At 43.0% G+C, this 17,399-nt stretch overlaps 1 protein-coding gene across 6 annotated transcripts in view; it reads left to right on the top strand.

Annotated features, from left to right (window-relative positions):
• Window positions 1-17,399, top strand: part of LOC144931698 (receptor-type tyrosine-protein phosphatase kappa-like) — a 126,532-nt gene that overhangs the window by 13,516 nt on the left and 95,617 nt on the right. For all 6 annotated transcript variants that reach the window (XM_078855874.1, XM_078855873.1, XM_078855876.1 and 3 more), the window contains exon 2: window positions 10,692-10,817. In XM_078855874.1, coding sequence (XP_078712000.1) covers window positions 10,692-10,817 — 126 coding nt within the window. The remainder of the gene's footprint in view (window positions 1-10,691; window positions 10,818-17,399) is intronic.

The raw sequence follows: 17,399 nt of genomic DNA, 5'->3' as shown, positions 1-17,399 counted from the left end.
TCCGTACAATGGCAGTAAATCAACAGCAGATTTCGTATATGCTCGATACGGCATGAAGTTGTATTCAGGGCTATAAGCAAATGTGTTTCCAATCCAGGGTTTTAGACGCGATACATGTGTGCACCAAGGATGCCGCCACAGCATAATAATGACCACACTCAAACTTTTCAATTCGACCCCCCCCCCCCGCCGTTGTGACAGTTGAAACACTGCTGCAAGTTTATCAAATCTCTGAACCTCTGTCCACCCGGCAGTAAACGGCTACACCACAGTCAATGACATGCAGGTCGCAAGTTGGAGAAAGTGTGGCACGACCACACAGTGGCGAGATGTTAACGACCTCGCCTGGTATACAGGAGGTCGTAGGTTTGATCCCGATCCTGGCGCCTGTATGTTTGGAGTTTGCATGTTCTCTCTTCCCTGTAGTCACGTGGAGTTTTAAATCCTTTATATTAAGTTCACTTTCTTGCGCGCTTACGACCGTGCAAATCTTTCGGTCGTCTTTTAACCCACTTCCCGTGATCCAATCGAGCTGACATTTTGCACACAGACTCGTTGTGCGTGACAATTTATTTTCGTGAAATATTTTTCCAAAATTTTACACTTTTTAGGAAAAAATAAATTATATTTAATTACCAATTGCTTAATGGTGGCAGGCAATCATCTGACCCATAGGTGGCAGCCATCTCAAGCCAGAGGACGAGAGGACTCTAGCCGCCACGCATATGAAGGATTTCTAGTGAAAAACTTTGTTTTTACGGGTTAATTTTTTCTCCGTGTCCTCGGCTTTTACCCTCCAAATTTAGAAACATGTGTTTAGAGTATTTGGCTTCTAGAAATGTCCACCGAAGCCACTTCGTTGAGCTATTATTTGTGGCCAGGTAACTTGTGAAAAATATCTATATAGCTCAGTGGCCCTTACCTGGTAAATGAAAGAGTAAACAGTCTTCCGAGATTTCTTGCCAATGCGAAAGAGTCCGTAAAATGTATTCTAGTGGAGACCCTTCATTCAGCAGTGGTGTGAGCAAGAAATTGCATAGCTTGACCTTTATAATTTTTTCACCTTACATTTGGGCACCGTGCTTGCTGAGCATATCATAAACACCGTTGACTGTGCTGATGATGTGAGATATCGGTGAGGTTTGAGATGTGTGTCCTTCCTGGTTATGCAATCGGGCGTCATAGGGTTTGCGTGCAAGCAATTGAAAGGCCCAGCTTCCGTTTGGGACTTTGGGGGCTACGTGATGCACTGATTCCGTGGGAAGGAGTCATTAGAGGGCTATTACGCTCCCACAGTTATGGCTCGCCTGGCCACATGTACAAACAAAGTGTGTTTATCCAACGCCAGGCGACTTGAGGCTGGATACAAGCGAGGTATTTGCTCGCTTCAAATGAGTGATGATTTATTTTTTTCTGAGATAGAGCACAGGATAAGTGCGGATCTTAAAACAACGGCGTGAAAAATGGTTCAGGTTAATGGGGGTGGTGGCAGAGTGTGGGAGGAAGAGCGTGAATGTAAATGCGAACATGTGTTAAGGTGTACACAATTATGTGAGCAACAACACACTCCGACAGAAGGAATAGTGGCTACACTTACAGTTGTGCGGTCAAAACCAGACAAGTGGTATTAAAACTGCAAACACATTAAGCAATGCGGAATACAATAAAGGTACGGGACCTTTGATAGAAACGTGTAGTCGCCATCTCGGGAATCTGGATAGCTTAGTGGGTGAGCGTGCTTGATTCTCACAGGCATTCTGTAATGCTATGCGGCTTTTCCAAAGCTGCCCGCCGTCTACTATGATTTTGATGTTGAGATCCTGTCACGTCATTTTCAGGAGTAAACAAGATGCTTTTGCTATTGTCATTGCTCAAATCCGAAATGGTCAAATATCTGCAGTTAAGTTACAAATAACAAAAAATGCATAATAGGTACTGCATTACCAATATCTCCATTGTTTTTCGATTTAAAGCTTTCGTGACTGCAGGGATTCATCTTCTTGGTTCTTTCGGTAAAGTCACGTAGAAGGGAAGTAATAAAATAAAAATAAAACATAATAAAATATTATTTTATTATGTTTTATTTCTATAAACATATTATTACGGTTTATTTTTTATTATCTTATTACTTCCCTTCTACGTGCCTTTACCGAAAGAACCAAGAAGATGAATCTCCATTGTTTATATAGTATGGTATATTGTTTGTCAGTGGTTTGCAACCTTGTTATAAGTGAATGCCAAATTTCTATTGGTTTTCACGTTGCTAATGTTGATGCCTCAGAGTGCTCATTCAAATGAAGTCTGTTAAGATATTTTATCTTGGTAAATAGGTGCACTATGAACGTCGCTGTACAGTGTGGTTTATGGCTTTGCTTCTGATATAATGATCGTATCACAAAGCTCAGCATTTATTTACAGTGCTTTGAATCTGTTTTAATTGGTAGCATGAAATAGCCACTCCAAAAATTCCTCGGCAAACCTCAAATTATTTTCAGAATTCACAAATTAGATTTTCCATAAACTGCAGACTTGCATTCATGTAGATCCTGAAGGGGGCTTCTGTGAGCAGATTGTATATCGCTGTGTACAATGGTTACCAAAAATGAGGCCCTTGACTTTGAGATGAGGATACTGGCAAGGATACTTAATGCACATCTGGTGTCAACAAGTGGAACATGCTCTATTGCCATCTAGATTCAGTTTCTCCCCCCCCCCCAACCACCGACTTGTGAAACGTTAGTTGCTGCTGCTTATTTATTCAATTTCTCGCGTAAACAGCGAATGCTGCGGTCAGAAAATCACGGTTATTACGTCGCGTTTAAACCATGCAACAACGTTAACAGAGCATTGAAATGTTACATAAGTAGATGTTCCGTGATGGATCATTTACATAATGCCTTCACCACATCGTCTCATCTTTCCTCTGAAAGCAACGCGAAAGTGCTTTAAAACCGAAGCAGCGTTTAGCCTTCTCCTTGCATTGCCGAGGGGTGTCTTGCGGATCCATTTAACATTCTGACGAAACGGAAACACTGCCATGACTTGTGGGCCACAAACAGGGGGGGCGTCTTGCAAACTCCATCCAATCCCCCAGTCACGAGCAGACAAAATGTCCAAGCTGTCTTGCTTGCACGCCAAATAGAAAAATGTCAGTCGGTAAGCATTTAGCAGCATCAGCCGTCTGCCGAGGTGCTGCGTTCGCATGATCGCCTTGGCAGTGAACGCGTGCCTTCCGTTGAGAACGTCCATTAAGGTTTACCTGGCAAAGCCAGATAAAGCTTCGGCCTGGGTCAAGCTCATGACACATGTACTTTAGGTGTTAGGCCAGGTGATTAAACTAAAGTGCGTAAAGACGTGATCAACCATCGTCCTTGCTTGCTTCTCCAGGGCCACCACTTGGCCGGTTGCCCTGGCTAGTAGGGAGGTCCAGAGTTGGCTGCACGGGTGCAACACGAACATCAAATCTGCAGGCTGAGACCCCGCATCGCTCATTCATGTGCAAATGTGCAAAGTATATTATGCAGTGTGTGCTGCACGAACACACGTGTTCTGGACTTAAAGCCATTGTTAACTATGAATGGCCGTGTGTGTGTGCTTTTTTTTCTCAGCTAATTCTATCGACTGTATCACATCGCATTCATTCATATAGTCTTGTAAAAATGTATGAAGGTTGCGTGAAACGTATAACGAAAATGCGTGTTGTAAAAGTGGGTTTATTCTCAGTTGCGCATAGGTGTGCGTAGAATATTCTTTGAAGAAGGGGACACACACACACACCTCATGTCTGTCTCGCTGTTTCTGTCTGTCTTTGAAAATGTACACTCATTGTACAAATAAAATAATTTCAGGCCGCGAATTGCTTTCGCTCAGAAGAGCAGCTCCTCAAAGGAAGCACAGCGTAACAAATATTCACTTTGTCTGTCCGTCGCACGCGGATGAGCGTGTGCCGTCCGCGTTGCTGTGGGGCCCCTATCTCCAGCGATTGATTGATGGTGAACCTCAATGCCCCTGGACCAGGTGATATTTCCCGCCTGATGTCGTTGAGGAAACGGAAGGAATTGCAGGAGAGCCAGCATTTCACGTGGAAATACAGGATGGGGTTTCCGTGCTCCTTGTTTTCACCGTTTTGCTGATCCATAAACCCTTCCACAAATTGCACCGAAAGAAATCACATGGGCGCTCGGTATATCTTAGGCTATTGAAGAATTTCAATTGGCCTTGGTCAGCATTTGTTTTGTGAAATAGTGGCCATGTGTTTTGCACCGAAGTCTCAAAGAACACACATTGAAACGCGTTGGATTTATTTTAGATTTCCTTTTTCACGAATAAGACATGCAGTATGTTTTTTTTAGCAATGATCATTATCTGCGTAACCTCTCTCCTCCCCTCCACCTAACTACCCACTCTGTAGTCAGAAAATTAATTGTAAAAAAATATTAAGTTACAACCCTGCAACTGCTGGCTCACGCGACTGCTGGCAAAAGTTCCTCCACTCGAGGGGTCTCTAGGGAGCTTCTCTGGAAGGTATTTTTGCCATATGTCTTGGAACAGTTGAGAGTCCCCATACTTTAGTCACCACACACAACCTGCTCGGCGACTAAATACGGCAAACCCCATTCGCATTGCTGGATGGACAGAGGTGGGGAATGGGGGGGGGGAGGGGGGCATTTATTTGGAGTTTGCATGTCTCTCTCTCTCTCTCCGTGGCCGTGTGGATGTTTCTACGGATCCTCCAGCTATTCAACGTGCGTTCAGAGTACTTGGCTGCTATAAATGTACAAACGATGAGCCACTTCGTTAAGCTCTCATTTGTGGCCAGGTGGCTTCTGAAAAAGAGCCATACAGCTCACTGGGTCTTATCTGGTAAAATACAATAAAAAGTCGATTTAACACGTAGGCTTTCACGACCAATATCGTCCATAGTAGAGTTGTTTTGGGTTAGATCACGTAAACATATAAATGTGTCGTTAAACCCGCCACCACCCGACACAGCCAACTAGTAAGGGTTGTCACGTAAACAGAACGTGCCAATTCGTCACTAGTACAGCACACCGGTGTGTTGGAGAGCCAAGCCACAACATTTACAATCTGAGTACAACGTTTATATATCTTCTTGGTTCTTTCGGTAAAGTCACGTAGAAGGGAAGTAATAAAATAATACAAATAAAACATAATAAAACAATTCTCACGACGTTTCGGCCACAACGCAAGCAGCCGTCCTCAGGTGAAAACCAGGTCTGTCGAAGCGACGCTGAGAATTGTTTTATGTTTTATTTTTATTATTTTATTACTTCCCTTCTACGTGACTTTACCGAAAGAACCAAGAAGATGAATTCCTGCCGTCACGAAAGCTTTAAATCGAAATTTGACGTTTATATATTTACGCGATCTAACCCAAAAAAGTTGACTGTTTATGGCTTGTTTAAAGGGAAAATTCCATCGTTTTGACTTCCGCGCTGGGAGATCGAACTGGCAACCTTCGGATTGGCAAGTCCGGTGCGCTGAAAAGTTCAATGAATTCTCCTATTCCACTTGTGCGACACATGCTCGCGTCTCAGTGGCGTTTTGTGCCACTGACCTGTCTCCGCTCTTTGTTCAGGATGTAAATGTTCTGGCGGCGCTCTCTGCAACATGCTCTCTCGCTCCCTCGCGTTTTAAGGGCCGTCCAGATGCCGTAGCGTTTCATCCTCACATTGATTTATTGCCATACAGTAATTGCTCCTCTGTCTGTGTGACCAGCCCGTCGTAGTGCATGTTTTTTTGGGCATGTATGCGTGCGAGTCTGTTCCTCTCTGTGTATGTGCATTTGCGCGTGCTGGGAATGCCTGCAAGCAAAGAAACACTCAATGATGGCGCCAGATGTTTGAGTCACTTAATTACAAAAGGCAAGGCTGTTATCCAAATCGATACCATTACAGACTTCAGCACTGCCAGTTGACCATTACAATTAAAGTGACTTGTTGCTACTCTTCCTCGCCACCCCCCCCCCCCCCCCCATGTTATCACATCAGTCAAATGTCCGCTTGGCTTGTTCGACAAATGGATGTCGAGCAGTGCTCCAGTTAACGTGACCAAAGTTTGTGAGCACATGTAAGTCACATTGCAAGCTATCGGCAGACAATTTGCGAACGAGGTTCCCTATCGTCTGTGTGCTGTGTGTGTTCTTAGCTCCTAAATGCGGGGATGCTGCCGTGGTTGCAATGGTTAGCGCACAGGAACCTGCCACCCAGAGTTCGCCTGATCGATCTCTCAGCGCGGCAGTTGAAAGAATGGCGCAAGTTTCTTAAATTCTCCCGGCCTCTGTCCTCTGACCAATATAAATGGGTCCCACCACGGGTGGTTGATCGGCATGCCACGTGTGGTGGGATGAAGTGCGCGTACTTCCACCTCTTCCTAGATGCCTGACCAGCGTAGAAGAGTAGGCAATGTATATATTCTGAATGTGGGCTCTCTAAAGATCCCTCTGGTGGAGACCCTGTCATCGACAGTGGCCAGAGCAAGTCATTGCAATGGCTGCACCTTTTAAGTTGGAGTAAGAAGGACATTAAAATATGCGGTACAAAAATGACGGTTTGAACTTTATAAAAAAAAACACCCCAGTTATTTCCAGTAAAATAAATGCATTGCTAGAGGTGTGATTATCTAAATTATGAGACGCTTTTTTTTCAGGAAAAAAACCCAGCAACACGTGCTGTAAAAAAAAATACAATAAAAATAAACCATTCGAGCTCTCACTGGATCAACAATGGATGCATTGAAACATTAAACAGGGCACAGTGAAGCACAAGTATTTAGGTCAGCATTCAGAATAACGAACAGATGTAGCTTACTTTGGCGTGATTTTGTACTTCTTTTTTCTCTCGCAATGTGAGAGTTTCAACGACGATGGCCAAGTCCATGGGCCACGACAGCGCCATGACTTGGATCCCATTCTTCCTGGCCACTTTATCCCCATTCGGAGTAACACATGAACGAGTTCTTTTTTTATTTGTTTGCCTGACGTCCTCTTTCCAACACGAAGCTAATAGATTCAAATGAAATATTGACCACCGAAACAATTCAATTAACCTTTACCCTGTTAGGTGTGGAAGGTGTTAGACACACAAGATAGCCCGAGGGAGGTTTTATTCTTGTAAAGCTCTCGACAGGAATATTATTGCAGCAAAAAGTAAGGCATAACAAACAAAACAATCTGCTCGGGCAAATTTGGCAGTCATAAGTTTTTCTACTTGGGAGCGAAAATTCTATTTTTCACTTTTATGTTTTGAGGACAGGTTGTTCCTTCATCACATTTGTTGTGAATAAGGAAATGGCTGCATATCCTGTCCTCCGTGACCTTTAAAGTGAACATACACTCTACTTAGTGGGGAGAATCAACATGCGCTGATGAAGAAAGATAAGATAGCACAGTTGTTTAGGCCAGCAGATTTGTCATTAGGACGAGGTAAACTCCATCGCAGATAACTTGCAAATCTGAGGCTAATCGGCGTCAACATGAAAAAAAAAACTGCATGACTCATCCAAGATAGCTAAACGCCATTCCTATAATTACTTTAAACAGTTATTAATAATTGTTGTTGTTTTAAATGGCATTACACCAGCCCTTCAAAAGGTCCCTGCCCAACATGCTTTCGCTGGGTCTCACTGGGACTGCAGAAGCAGAGGTTCAAGTTCATTTATTAGGTATAGCCCTGTGAGCCATTCGGCTCTTGAATCGGGTGCAACCGCAACAGACAAAAAACAAAGACATGAACAAGAAAACATCTTAAAGTGACTATGTGACTATGTCCAAACAGAAAATCCAGAGGTGTAAAGCTGCTACAATTTGACACGTGCATGCAGTGCATAGTCGAGAGTGTGTGTGCATGGGTTAGACCTTTTTATTCTACTCTAAGGTGCGTGGCAGTTGGGAAGTCATGTGCCTCTGTAGGATTTGTGGAAATGAGTTGGCCAACAAATGGGAAACTGCTGTGTCTCTAGTGGCTTGTTAGATCTTTGCCTTGCGGGACGAGGAGTGCTCTCTTGTTAAAACATTGCCTCGAGTGAAATAGCGTATTGTTTTAAATGTACAGAGCATATATAGCGAAAGGACAGCTGTAGGCTCTTGTGAGGCCTGTGTTTGTGTTGGTGTGTATGTTTGTCAGCATGTGTGCGTATATATTTATAGAAAACTATGATTTCATGAATCATAAGTTATCACGAAAAGGTGGTTTCACCGAAACAAGCAAAAAAAATACTATTCATGAGCTGACGCGACATTGTCTGCTCCATTGCTTAAAAATGCACATGCTGACTGAATCTGAAATACTTATACAGCATTGAATATTATGTCATGTGAGCTCACTAAGCTCTCCGAACATTTGTTCGCATTTAGCTCTGTGGAATGTGCTTAGGCCACACAGCAAATAGACGCAGGTCTTTTAGGCCCATTTCCCCATATGGGTGACGTCTGGCACTCAGATGTGTATTCTACGCATATGCTTTTACAGGGTTGAATGCACAATCAAGATATGCGGGCTGATACCATCCTTTAGAGTCGAAATGCATTAGCGGGTTGGCTGGATCAGTGTATTGAGTTACTTTATTCACTTATTACCTTCTTCGACAAAAATACATGCCTCCAAAAATCAATGAAAAATGCTTCTGAATCTTCCTATAGGCGTTGGAGTCACCTTTTTAAGGTTGTTTCGTTGCGTGCATCTGATGGGGTGGCGTGAGTGGCAGTGAAGCTAGTGGTGTCTCATTGTCTCCGAGTGACATGGAAGCACGGCTGACATTTCAGCCATCTCCATGACAAATTGAATAGAGAATATTTTTTGGAAGCAAAATTGATTTTTCTTGTGGAAATGTGTAAAGTTTTCTTATTATTTTTACTACTACAACGGACATGCTGTATGCATGAAGGCGAATTGAACAAAACTATTTTGCAAAAGAACACAATTTAAATTAACTTGGGAGTAGCCTATTCACTGTACACAATGGGGACTTTATTATTGTTATGTTAATCGAGAGCAGTGCTATAACGCAAATTTTAATTACGTAACCTTGAATTGCAATTAATGATTTGTTACTTATTGGCAACGTTCACTTGTTTGCAATTCGAATTGCACTGACATTTGCATTTTACTGTATTGCATATTTAATGAAAGCTAGACAGAGAAAGAGAGAGAGAAAAAGGAAACGATTTTGTTCGAGCGTCATAATCATTGGAGATTATGCACAGGTGCAAGGTTAAACATTTACATGGCTACAGCCTTAGTGTGAGCAAAGAACAGGCTGCATATCGCAAGTCTACGGCACATGCCTTGTTCGTTCCCTGCCTCCTTGGTCGAAGTAGTAAGGCAACTCGAATATCACTTTGCAGCAAGCACTTCAGTAAACCTCCCCCCACCGACACCGAAGGTAAATACTAGGGAAACGTCTCGTATCCGTTTACCCACTATCATTCCAGTACCCCAAATCGTCTGTGTAAAATCCTATTATAACGGCACAATGCTTCATCCTATTATGCGAACCTTTACATGGAATAAGAGGTGTCACCCAAGAGTGGTGGCAAATTCGCCCAACCACCGCGAGCCTTTGTGCATATGCCTTGCAGAGAAGAGTGGCCTGAAACAGAAAGTGGTCTGAGTTTTACGTGTGCTTTTACTCTGTACGTTGAACTTTTTTCGCACCGCACGAAGCCTACCGTGCTAATCCGAGGTGCGAATTGAAATGAGCGACGTCACCGCCCCCCACCCCCTCTCCGCCCCCACCCCCTCTCGCTATTTAAGGCCTCGTCACAGAGACGTTCTCTCTCTGTGTGCCGATGTGTGCTCTCTCTCTCTCTATGTATCTTTGTGATATCTGTCTGCTTATATGTCTGTCTATAGTTTTCTGGTTAGATTTTTGTTGCTATTTCTTTTATACCTGATGATGATGATTGCTTGTGTTGCAATCGAAACGTCGTATGCTATTATTTAATTTATTATTTTATCTTTATACGTGACTTTACCGAAAGAACCAAAGAGAACAAAAACAATAGGATTCCCATCTCAATACTCCCTTCCCCACGTTAAATCAGATACGATCGATTCTCACTTCCTGGCCCAGTTTGTGGCATTTGTTTATTCTCCTTGGGATTCTGCGGAGGTATTATGGTTATCACACTGGACGTGCAAATCCAGAGGTTGCCAGTTCATGGCAGTTTAAACAAAAGCAGGTTTCTGAAATGCCCCCTCCCCCACGCCACTGTCCACCCAGCATTATACTGTCAATGTGTACACCACAGTTGATCGTCAGTTCATATGTGGTGGGATAACGTTTGGGTACTCCCACTCCTTCCAAGATGTCTAAGGAGCAGCGTGGAAGAATAAGCCAAAGACTCTCTGTCGAGGCTCGCAAGAGCTCCTAATGGAGGCTGTGGCCAATTGGCCGCACACGACTATTTAATCCACCACATGCGGCTCTATCGAAGGGGCATAACGTGGCACAGACCATCACAGTAGCAAAGAATAAAATAATTAATGTCTCCCATGCTGTGCTAAAACTGTTTATATATACACACACACTTGGCTCATTGCAGAACTCATGGGGACTGTTACAGATTGGCCACCCGTGCATTCGTGGAGGCTGTGGCCACAGATGGCAGTGGTGTGACCAAGCAATTGCGGGGCTCCACCTTTACCATTCCGCCGTTCTCTGTGTCGCAGGCAGCTGTTCATTTGAGGATGACTTCGGGGCCTGTGGATACCGCCAAGACACGGACGACACCTTCGACTGGGAGCAAGTGAACGCGCGAGAGTTTCCCGAGTTGGAGGGAGCCATCCCACACGCCGGTAAGAGCCCTGACCGTGACAGCATTGACAGACTCAATAAAGAGTTGCTGAGCACAGGCCCAAAGGCCCAAACTGCCACAAGCAGCCCTATTGAAGGTGTAATAGATGTCTTCTTGGTTCTTTCGGTAAAGTCACGTAGAATTGAAATAATAAAATAATTAAGAAAAACATAATAAAATAATATTTTATAATGTTTTATTTTTATTATTTTATTTTTATTATTTTATTATTTCAATTCTACGTGACTTTACCAAAAGAACCAGGAAGATGAATCCCTGCAGTCACGAAAGCTTTAAATCGAAAAGTGTAATAGATGTATTTATGCTGAACTTCGTTCGCGCCATACGTAACCAACCATGCTAGTTGGAGGTGCCGGGGGAAGGACAGCAAACCAAACGAGTTATTAGATGAGAGTTCATACCTTTGGCTCTCTGATGTGATTTCGGGTTGTGCCACGTGTTTTGCCGGGCACGATGTCTGACGTTTCGCTACACGTGCCGGGAGCATCTTCGAGAACTGAGTCGATGAACAAGACCCCAGCACGTGGAGCGGAACCGCGGGCATCATGCCGAGCAGGACGCTCTACGATCCGAACATACATGAGGGAAGCTATACAGCGCAGCCGTAAAAACCTATGCAAGTCGTTAATGCCTTTTATTGAATCGAGCAAGGTTTTGAATAACTGGGGGGGAGGGGGTGGGAAGGGAGGAAATTCCAAAGTTGCGCAGTGCGGAGTAATAAGTAGAACGAGAAGTGGTGTGACCTGCAGTGTGGTGGTTGAACACATTACGAATGAGTCGAAGCAGTCAGTGAGTGTGGTAGACCAGTCCCCCCAACATGGGTGCAGAAAAAGAGTAAGAAAGATGTGATTAACCATGCAAAAAAGATTTAACTACACTTATTTGCCAATCTTATTTAACAGACAACTATTACAGTTTTACCATGTTTAGTGGTGTCTCCCTGTCACACGTTGAGTCACAAGCCGTGCCTCTCCAAACAAAGGCTCAGTTTGTTATGCAGTCTATTCTTAGTCTTAAGCCTCACCTTATCATATTAATAAAAAGTATGTGGCCCTTGCCCCCACCACCTTCTCCAACCATTATATAAACGGAGTGGTAGCTCCTGCAATCTCTCATTTACTTGATACAGCTTTCGTGGCTGTGACGGTACCACCTGAAGACGGAAGCTTGTGTTGCCTCCGAAACGTCGTGATTTTTTATTTTATTTTATTTTACTTTTTAATGTTTTTTACCTACGTGACTTTACCGAAAAAAACCTAAGAATATAAAAGAGTAAGACATTGTTTTAGAAATCTAAAAGAAGATGGATAAATATGCTTACAGCAATGTATTGGCCACACTGCGAGAATAGAAAGCCGCAAACAGGGAAACTGAATTGTTTTTTTTATCAACATACTGGAGAAACACGTTCGGGAACTTGACACCCTCATAATATTTCTGCTTGAACTGGAATCATCAAATAACACGTAAGATTCCCGGCGCTTCTGAAGTGTAAACATACCGAACGTGCACACGGAGCATATAATAGGCGCGCACTCTAGCACAATATTATTAAGCACTTCTTTGGCAGAAAAGTTCCCTCCTGTAGATCAGTTGAAGCAGTGCTTAGAGGTGCCATTGTGCACATGCTTAATGAGAAGTCTACTCCCCAGATTGTGTAGCTCTCATTCATCAAAGCACAGTCGTGGAAAAGCAGGTGTTCACTGGCAGTGGTGGTTTAATGGCTTCTACTGCAGACAGTACTCTACAAAGCGTAATACGAAAACAAAAATCATTATTATTCATCACAACAGAAGTTAATTTATGTTTTTTTGTCAAAACACTTTCGGCCACGAGGGTTTTTCGTTGGCAGTGATTTTTTTTTTTGCCGAGGCTTCTTGCAAATAATGGAAATAAAATCACCTTTACTTGACCTATCGCAGATAATAACATTCATCAGTCCTGTGCAGTTGTGCTATCATAGTTGGCCACTGCCCATGTCACTCGAGCCATAAGCATTCCCCTTGACTCCCAGTAATCAGATGTTATGTGCAGCTAAGGCCAAGCAAGCAGCGAGGCATGGGAACGGTGCCACCATTTTTGCCAGTGGGGAGTCGGGATAATGTGCCATGAGGGGAGCGCGGAGGCATAAGAACATGGGGGGCAGTTGGGGGTCGAAAGCCACGATTGAGGCAACTGCTGCAGATATTACTTTTTTTTTACTTACCAGGTAAGGGCCCACTGAGTTTTACAGCTCCTTTTTCGGAAGCGACCTTGCCACAAATGATAGCTAAGTGAAGTGGTGTATCGTGTGGACATTTTTAGCAGCCAAATATCGTACTCTCAACGCATGTTCCTAAATGTGGAGGGAAAAACCGGAGGGCCCCGATAAAATTCCACGCGATCACAGTGAGAACATGCAAACTCCAAACATACACAGGGGCCAGGGTCGGGGTCGAACCCACGACCTCTTGTATACCAGGCGAGGTCGCTAACATCTCGCCACCGTGAATTAAAATGGAACATAAAGCAGTGTCTTCTGCGTGGATGAGCTCTGGCCGAGGGGTATAAGACACAAGGTAACTTAGTTCGACACGCAGATGTTTAACACGACTTTAAATCCCTGTCTCGGGTCACGTGGTGCTTTTGTAACCCACTTCCTCGACTTAGAGCGTCCATCCACTGAGCCACGTTTTTTTTATTTAACACATCTGTAGTTCTGTTGCATTGGCAGTGTGCCGTGGGTGATTCTTTAATGTTAAAACAAATATGCGTTCTCATTTATTGCAGGGATCTTCGTGGGGGCAAAACCTAAGGGTCGGAGTCAATATCACCTGCTCCCACCACCAACCCACCACATCCCTAGCTACGATGACTGTGAATGTTCACATTTTATTTAAAGCCACTTAACTTCTGCTCATAATTTGATATTAACTGCGAGGCAGTTTTTGTTCAAGCAACATTATTTTAATTGCATTAGATATCCATCATCATATACGTGATAATTTATTGTATTTCATGGGATTATTTTCACTTTATTCTCATTGGTTTGAACAATTTATTGTCAGAGGCGGTTTATTTTATGTTGTCCTTCCATAGTTTATGGGCATATTTGTTGGAAAATGCGGTGTGTGTTTTTCTCTCTCCCCATTATGGAGTCGGCTTCATAATCAGTATTCAGTGCTTGGAGGTTCCTTCTGTGAAGTGTGCTCCTCACTAAACGCTTATTTACATTGCATTGTTATCCCATTGTATGTTCATCATTGTCGTAGATGTTCAAACAGCGCAGCTGGTTTCATATTTTTCTACGTAAAGGGGGACAGTTGTGCAAGAACAACAAAAAATATCTGCAAGTAAATAAATAAAACGAGGGAAGAGAGGAAATGTTTTCGAACATAATTTCGTAAATAATTATATTAAACATGCAGCGTGCCAATTCTGATTTAATTGAATATATAATGCGGTCTTGCCAAGTAAATGCTGATTACTGATAAATTATAAATGATGAATGATTATTACATGGCAAACATGCAACGCATTTATCAAGCCCTTCTCATACAAAAGCATTAGGGCTCGAAGCTCTGGGCTGTGGCCAACCCGGGGATAGGATAAGCTGTAAAGATACGTGCATGCCCATTGCCTTGAGCCTTGTCATCAGGAGCAGCTTATCACTGCACTACAGGGAGAGTGGGCCACAGCATTAATAAGGGCTCTACATCAAAGTTTAGCACATTCCTGTCACCGATGTGTGCCTTCTTGTTAGATCAACGGTCACACGTAACAAAGCCCTGTTAGCATTCCTAAAGTGCAATGCAGTTACCATAATGCACGTTGTACGCTTATAACGGCGAGTTCCGGTATTATCCCGAGTGCAGTCTAATTGAAAGATGCAGTTTAGCACGTAAGAAGATACAGTCGGGATGCATTCAGCCAGTTGTGTTAAGGTTGAATGGGACAAAACCGGCGGAGAGTTTGCACTGCAGGATCAGGCACGGTTTGAGGTCGTCGGATGTGTCTGTTCTCGTGTTCTGGAGCGCGTTAGACTTGCTGCCATTGTTCTTTGAACGCGATGCCGTCTTCGGCTGGCAATCGCGTGCTCCCTCACGGGATAATGATCTTAAACAGCCCCTTTTGGTCTGGTGCCCCGAGATGTTTCGCCTGGCGGGTGCAGTGTGGATAATAAACGATGATGATGAAATATCTATTACACACGCTGTGCAGAATTTGGAAATTTATTTTACGCAACAGTGTGGAGTTAGGCTGACATGTCCTTCCCATTGAGTTCTGTACTGTGACGTGAATCTCATTTGAAAGCCTCTACATGCATCTCCAAGCTCAACTCTGAGCCAGGTCAAGCTCCAATAAAGGCATTATAGGATGTCCTAATACTAAATCAATGAGCTCTTTATTTAACCCAGTTTTCTTGGTTGTTTACGCCTAATCCATTGCTGTTTGTGTGCTCCCAAAGGCACTTTAACCCATTTATATGTCCGTGCGCTACGTGCGTGTATATATTACAGTTCGCATTCCGGAATTTGATGCGTTACACGTGGGTATCTGAATCGTGCTGCCGTTTAAGTGCACGTCAAGAAACTGGAAATGAATTGTGTTGAGTTGAATGATTATGCTGTGTTGTTTATTTTACTCAAATGTGATTGTTATTCAGTAGTCCAAGTGATGAGCATTGGGGCAATGGGCATTTATTTTTGTTACAGCCCTGCACCATTGGGGGAAATTCCACATTTCTCCCGTGGGTTTGATTCTCTCCAAAGGACGGCCGCTGTTGACTTCCCCAGAAATTGGCACTCATTTTATTTGACCATGGCAGGATGATGGGCACAAGTCGACCTTCGCAAAACCAGGATTTTAACTTGCATCCTTCTAATTGCGAGAGCCGCCTAGGCATTTGTGTGGATTGATTGCTATTATAGGTGGTACATTTATACGCGTATATTTGATTATAATTTAATTACTCGCATGATGCATGATTTGAATGGGCAAATTAGGGTTCTTATCGCATACTGACCATTGTTAATTGTTTCACGTGAAACACTTTTTGTAAAAAAAATAAAAATAGCATGCAAATATACGTATTGACAATACATTTCATGTATTGGTCTTAAATTACCACATGGATTCGGTTTACAAGAGTCAATATTATGAAATACGGTGACCAAATAACATCACAATACCAATAAACCCGATGCCAATATTGGGTTAGTTGTCGATAGCAAGATCAATATTTTCTCACAGCCTGTAATGCGCAGTGTCCAGTAATGCCGTGCTGTGATTTTTGTTGTATTTTTATCGGTATTTTTCCATGAACGGCAAAATACTAACGTGCATCTTCTGGTTTGCAAAATGATAAACAGTCGCATTAATCAGCTAACATTTAGTGCACATGCAATCAAAACAAAATAAATGTTCTTAATTAAAATGCATCATCTATTACACTCTGAGAACATTGCGGTGAGTCACAGGAAAAAAAAAATGATTCAAAGGCATGCTCGAGTTGTAATATACAGCAGCATTAGCAATATTGCACTGTATTCTTTAGCGCATAATGCTTGCAGAGTGGCTAGCGCAAAAAGAAAAGAAATTTTACCATGTTGCAATTTCCTTTTGATTTGTGTGCACCCCGAAGGTTCATGGTTGACTTTTGTTTGCCATCTCAAACACGAATGCCCTCCTTCCTTTCACTCGACATGCCTGAGCCCGATTTCACGCGAGCGCGAGGGCAGCGGACTTAATTTAGTCCGGCCCGAATGCAGAAAACTAAAGAGTCCCTTCAGAATCAAGTATAATGGAGCACTTTTTTATATATATATACCAACGATCCAACTGAAGTGCAGATTTATTATGCTGAACTGACTTCCCGATATTGATTTAACCCCGTGGGCCCAGAGAGATGTTTTGTATACCCGGTGGGATATGGGGCCCCGGTGTGAGTGGTGCTCTCTGAAGGCAAACGCAGGACACTTATTTCAGCTCTGTGGCAACGTAATTTGTAACAGGGTTACCGCCGTCTGAGGGGAAACTATTTGCGCCGCTGAAGGACAGGGCTCAAATTATAACACTTGCGATGCACCTCATTTATGTATTCAGAAATTTGCATTGCTTATTTGATTGCTTTAATTGTAAGCTCGTTATTTCATTTAATCTGTTCATATCGTTCTTTATCGGTGGTGTATCCGGTAATGTGTTTCAGGAAATACAAACGTACAGTATCGCAAAATGCACCAGCGATGTCTTCATAAGGCCTTTATAGTTTTATAAATGGCTCATCGTGTGCAATAAACACGTTTGGCTGCAGTAATTTGGAGACTTCTTTAGATATATAGCACTGCCAGCGGGCAGCATTTTTAAAATAATTTAACTTTGTCGAAAAAAAATTAAAATACCGTATGTGAATAACTTTTTTTTATAATTGGTACAGATTGACTTTCTTCTGGCCACTTTGATTGCTCATTCGGTTGCTTTTGGGAAAAATAAAACACATTTCTGATGATATTATATACCGAGTCTCATGGCTCAACCATAGGTTGTGAGTTTAAATCTTGCCTGGTGGGATTATGGCCTGCAT

This window comes from Lampetra fluviatilis, chromosome 4 (genome assembly GCF_964198595.1).
Source record: "Lampetra fluviatilis chromosome 4, kcLamFluv1.1, whole genome shotgun sequence".
Classification (NCBI taxonomy): Eukaryota; Metazoa; Chordata; class Hyperoartia; order Petromyzontiformes; family Petromyzontidae; genus Lampetra; species Lampetra fluviatilis.
The sequence above is the reverse complement of the archived record's forward strand: the minus strand, read 5'-3'. Positions and strand labels throughout refer to the sequence as shown.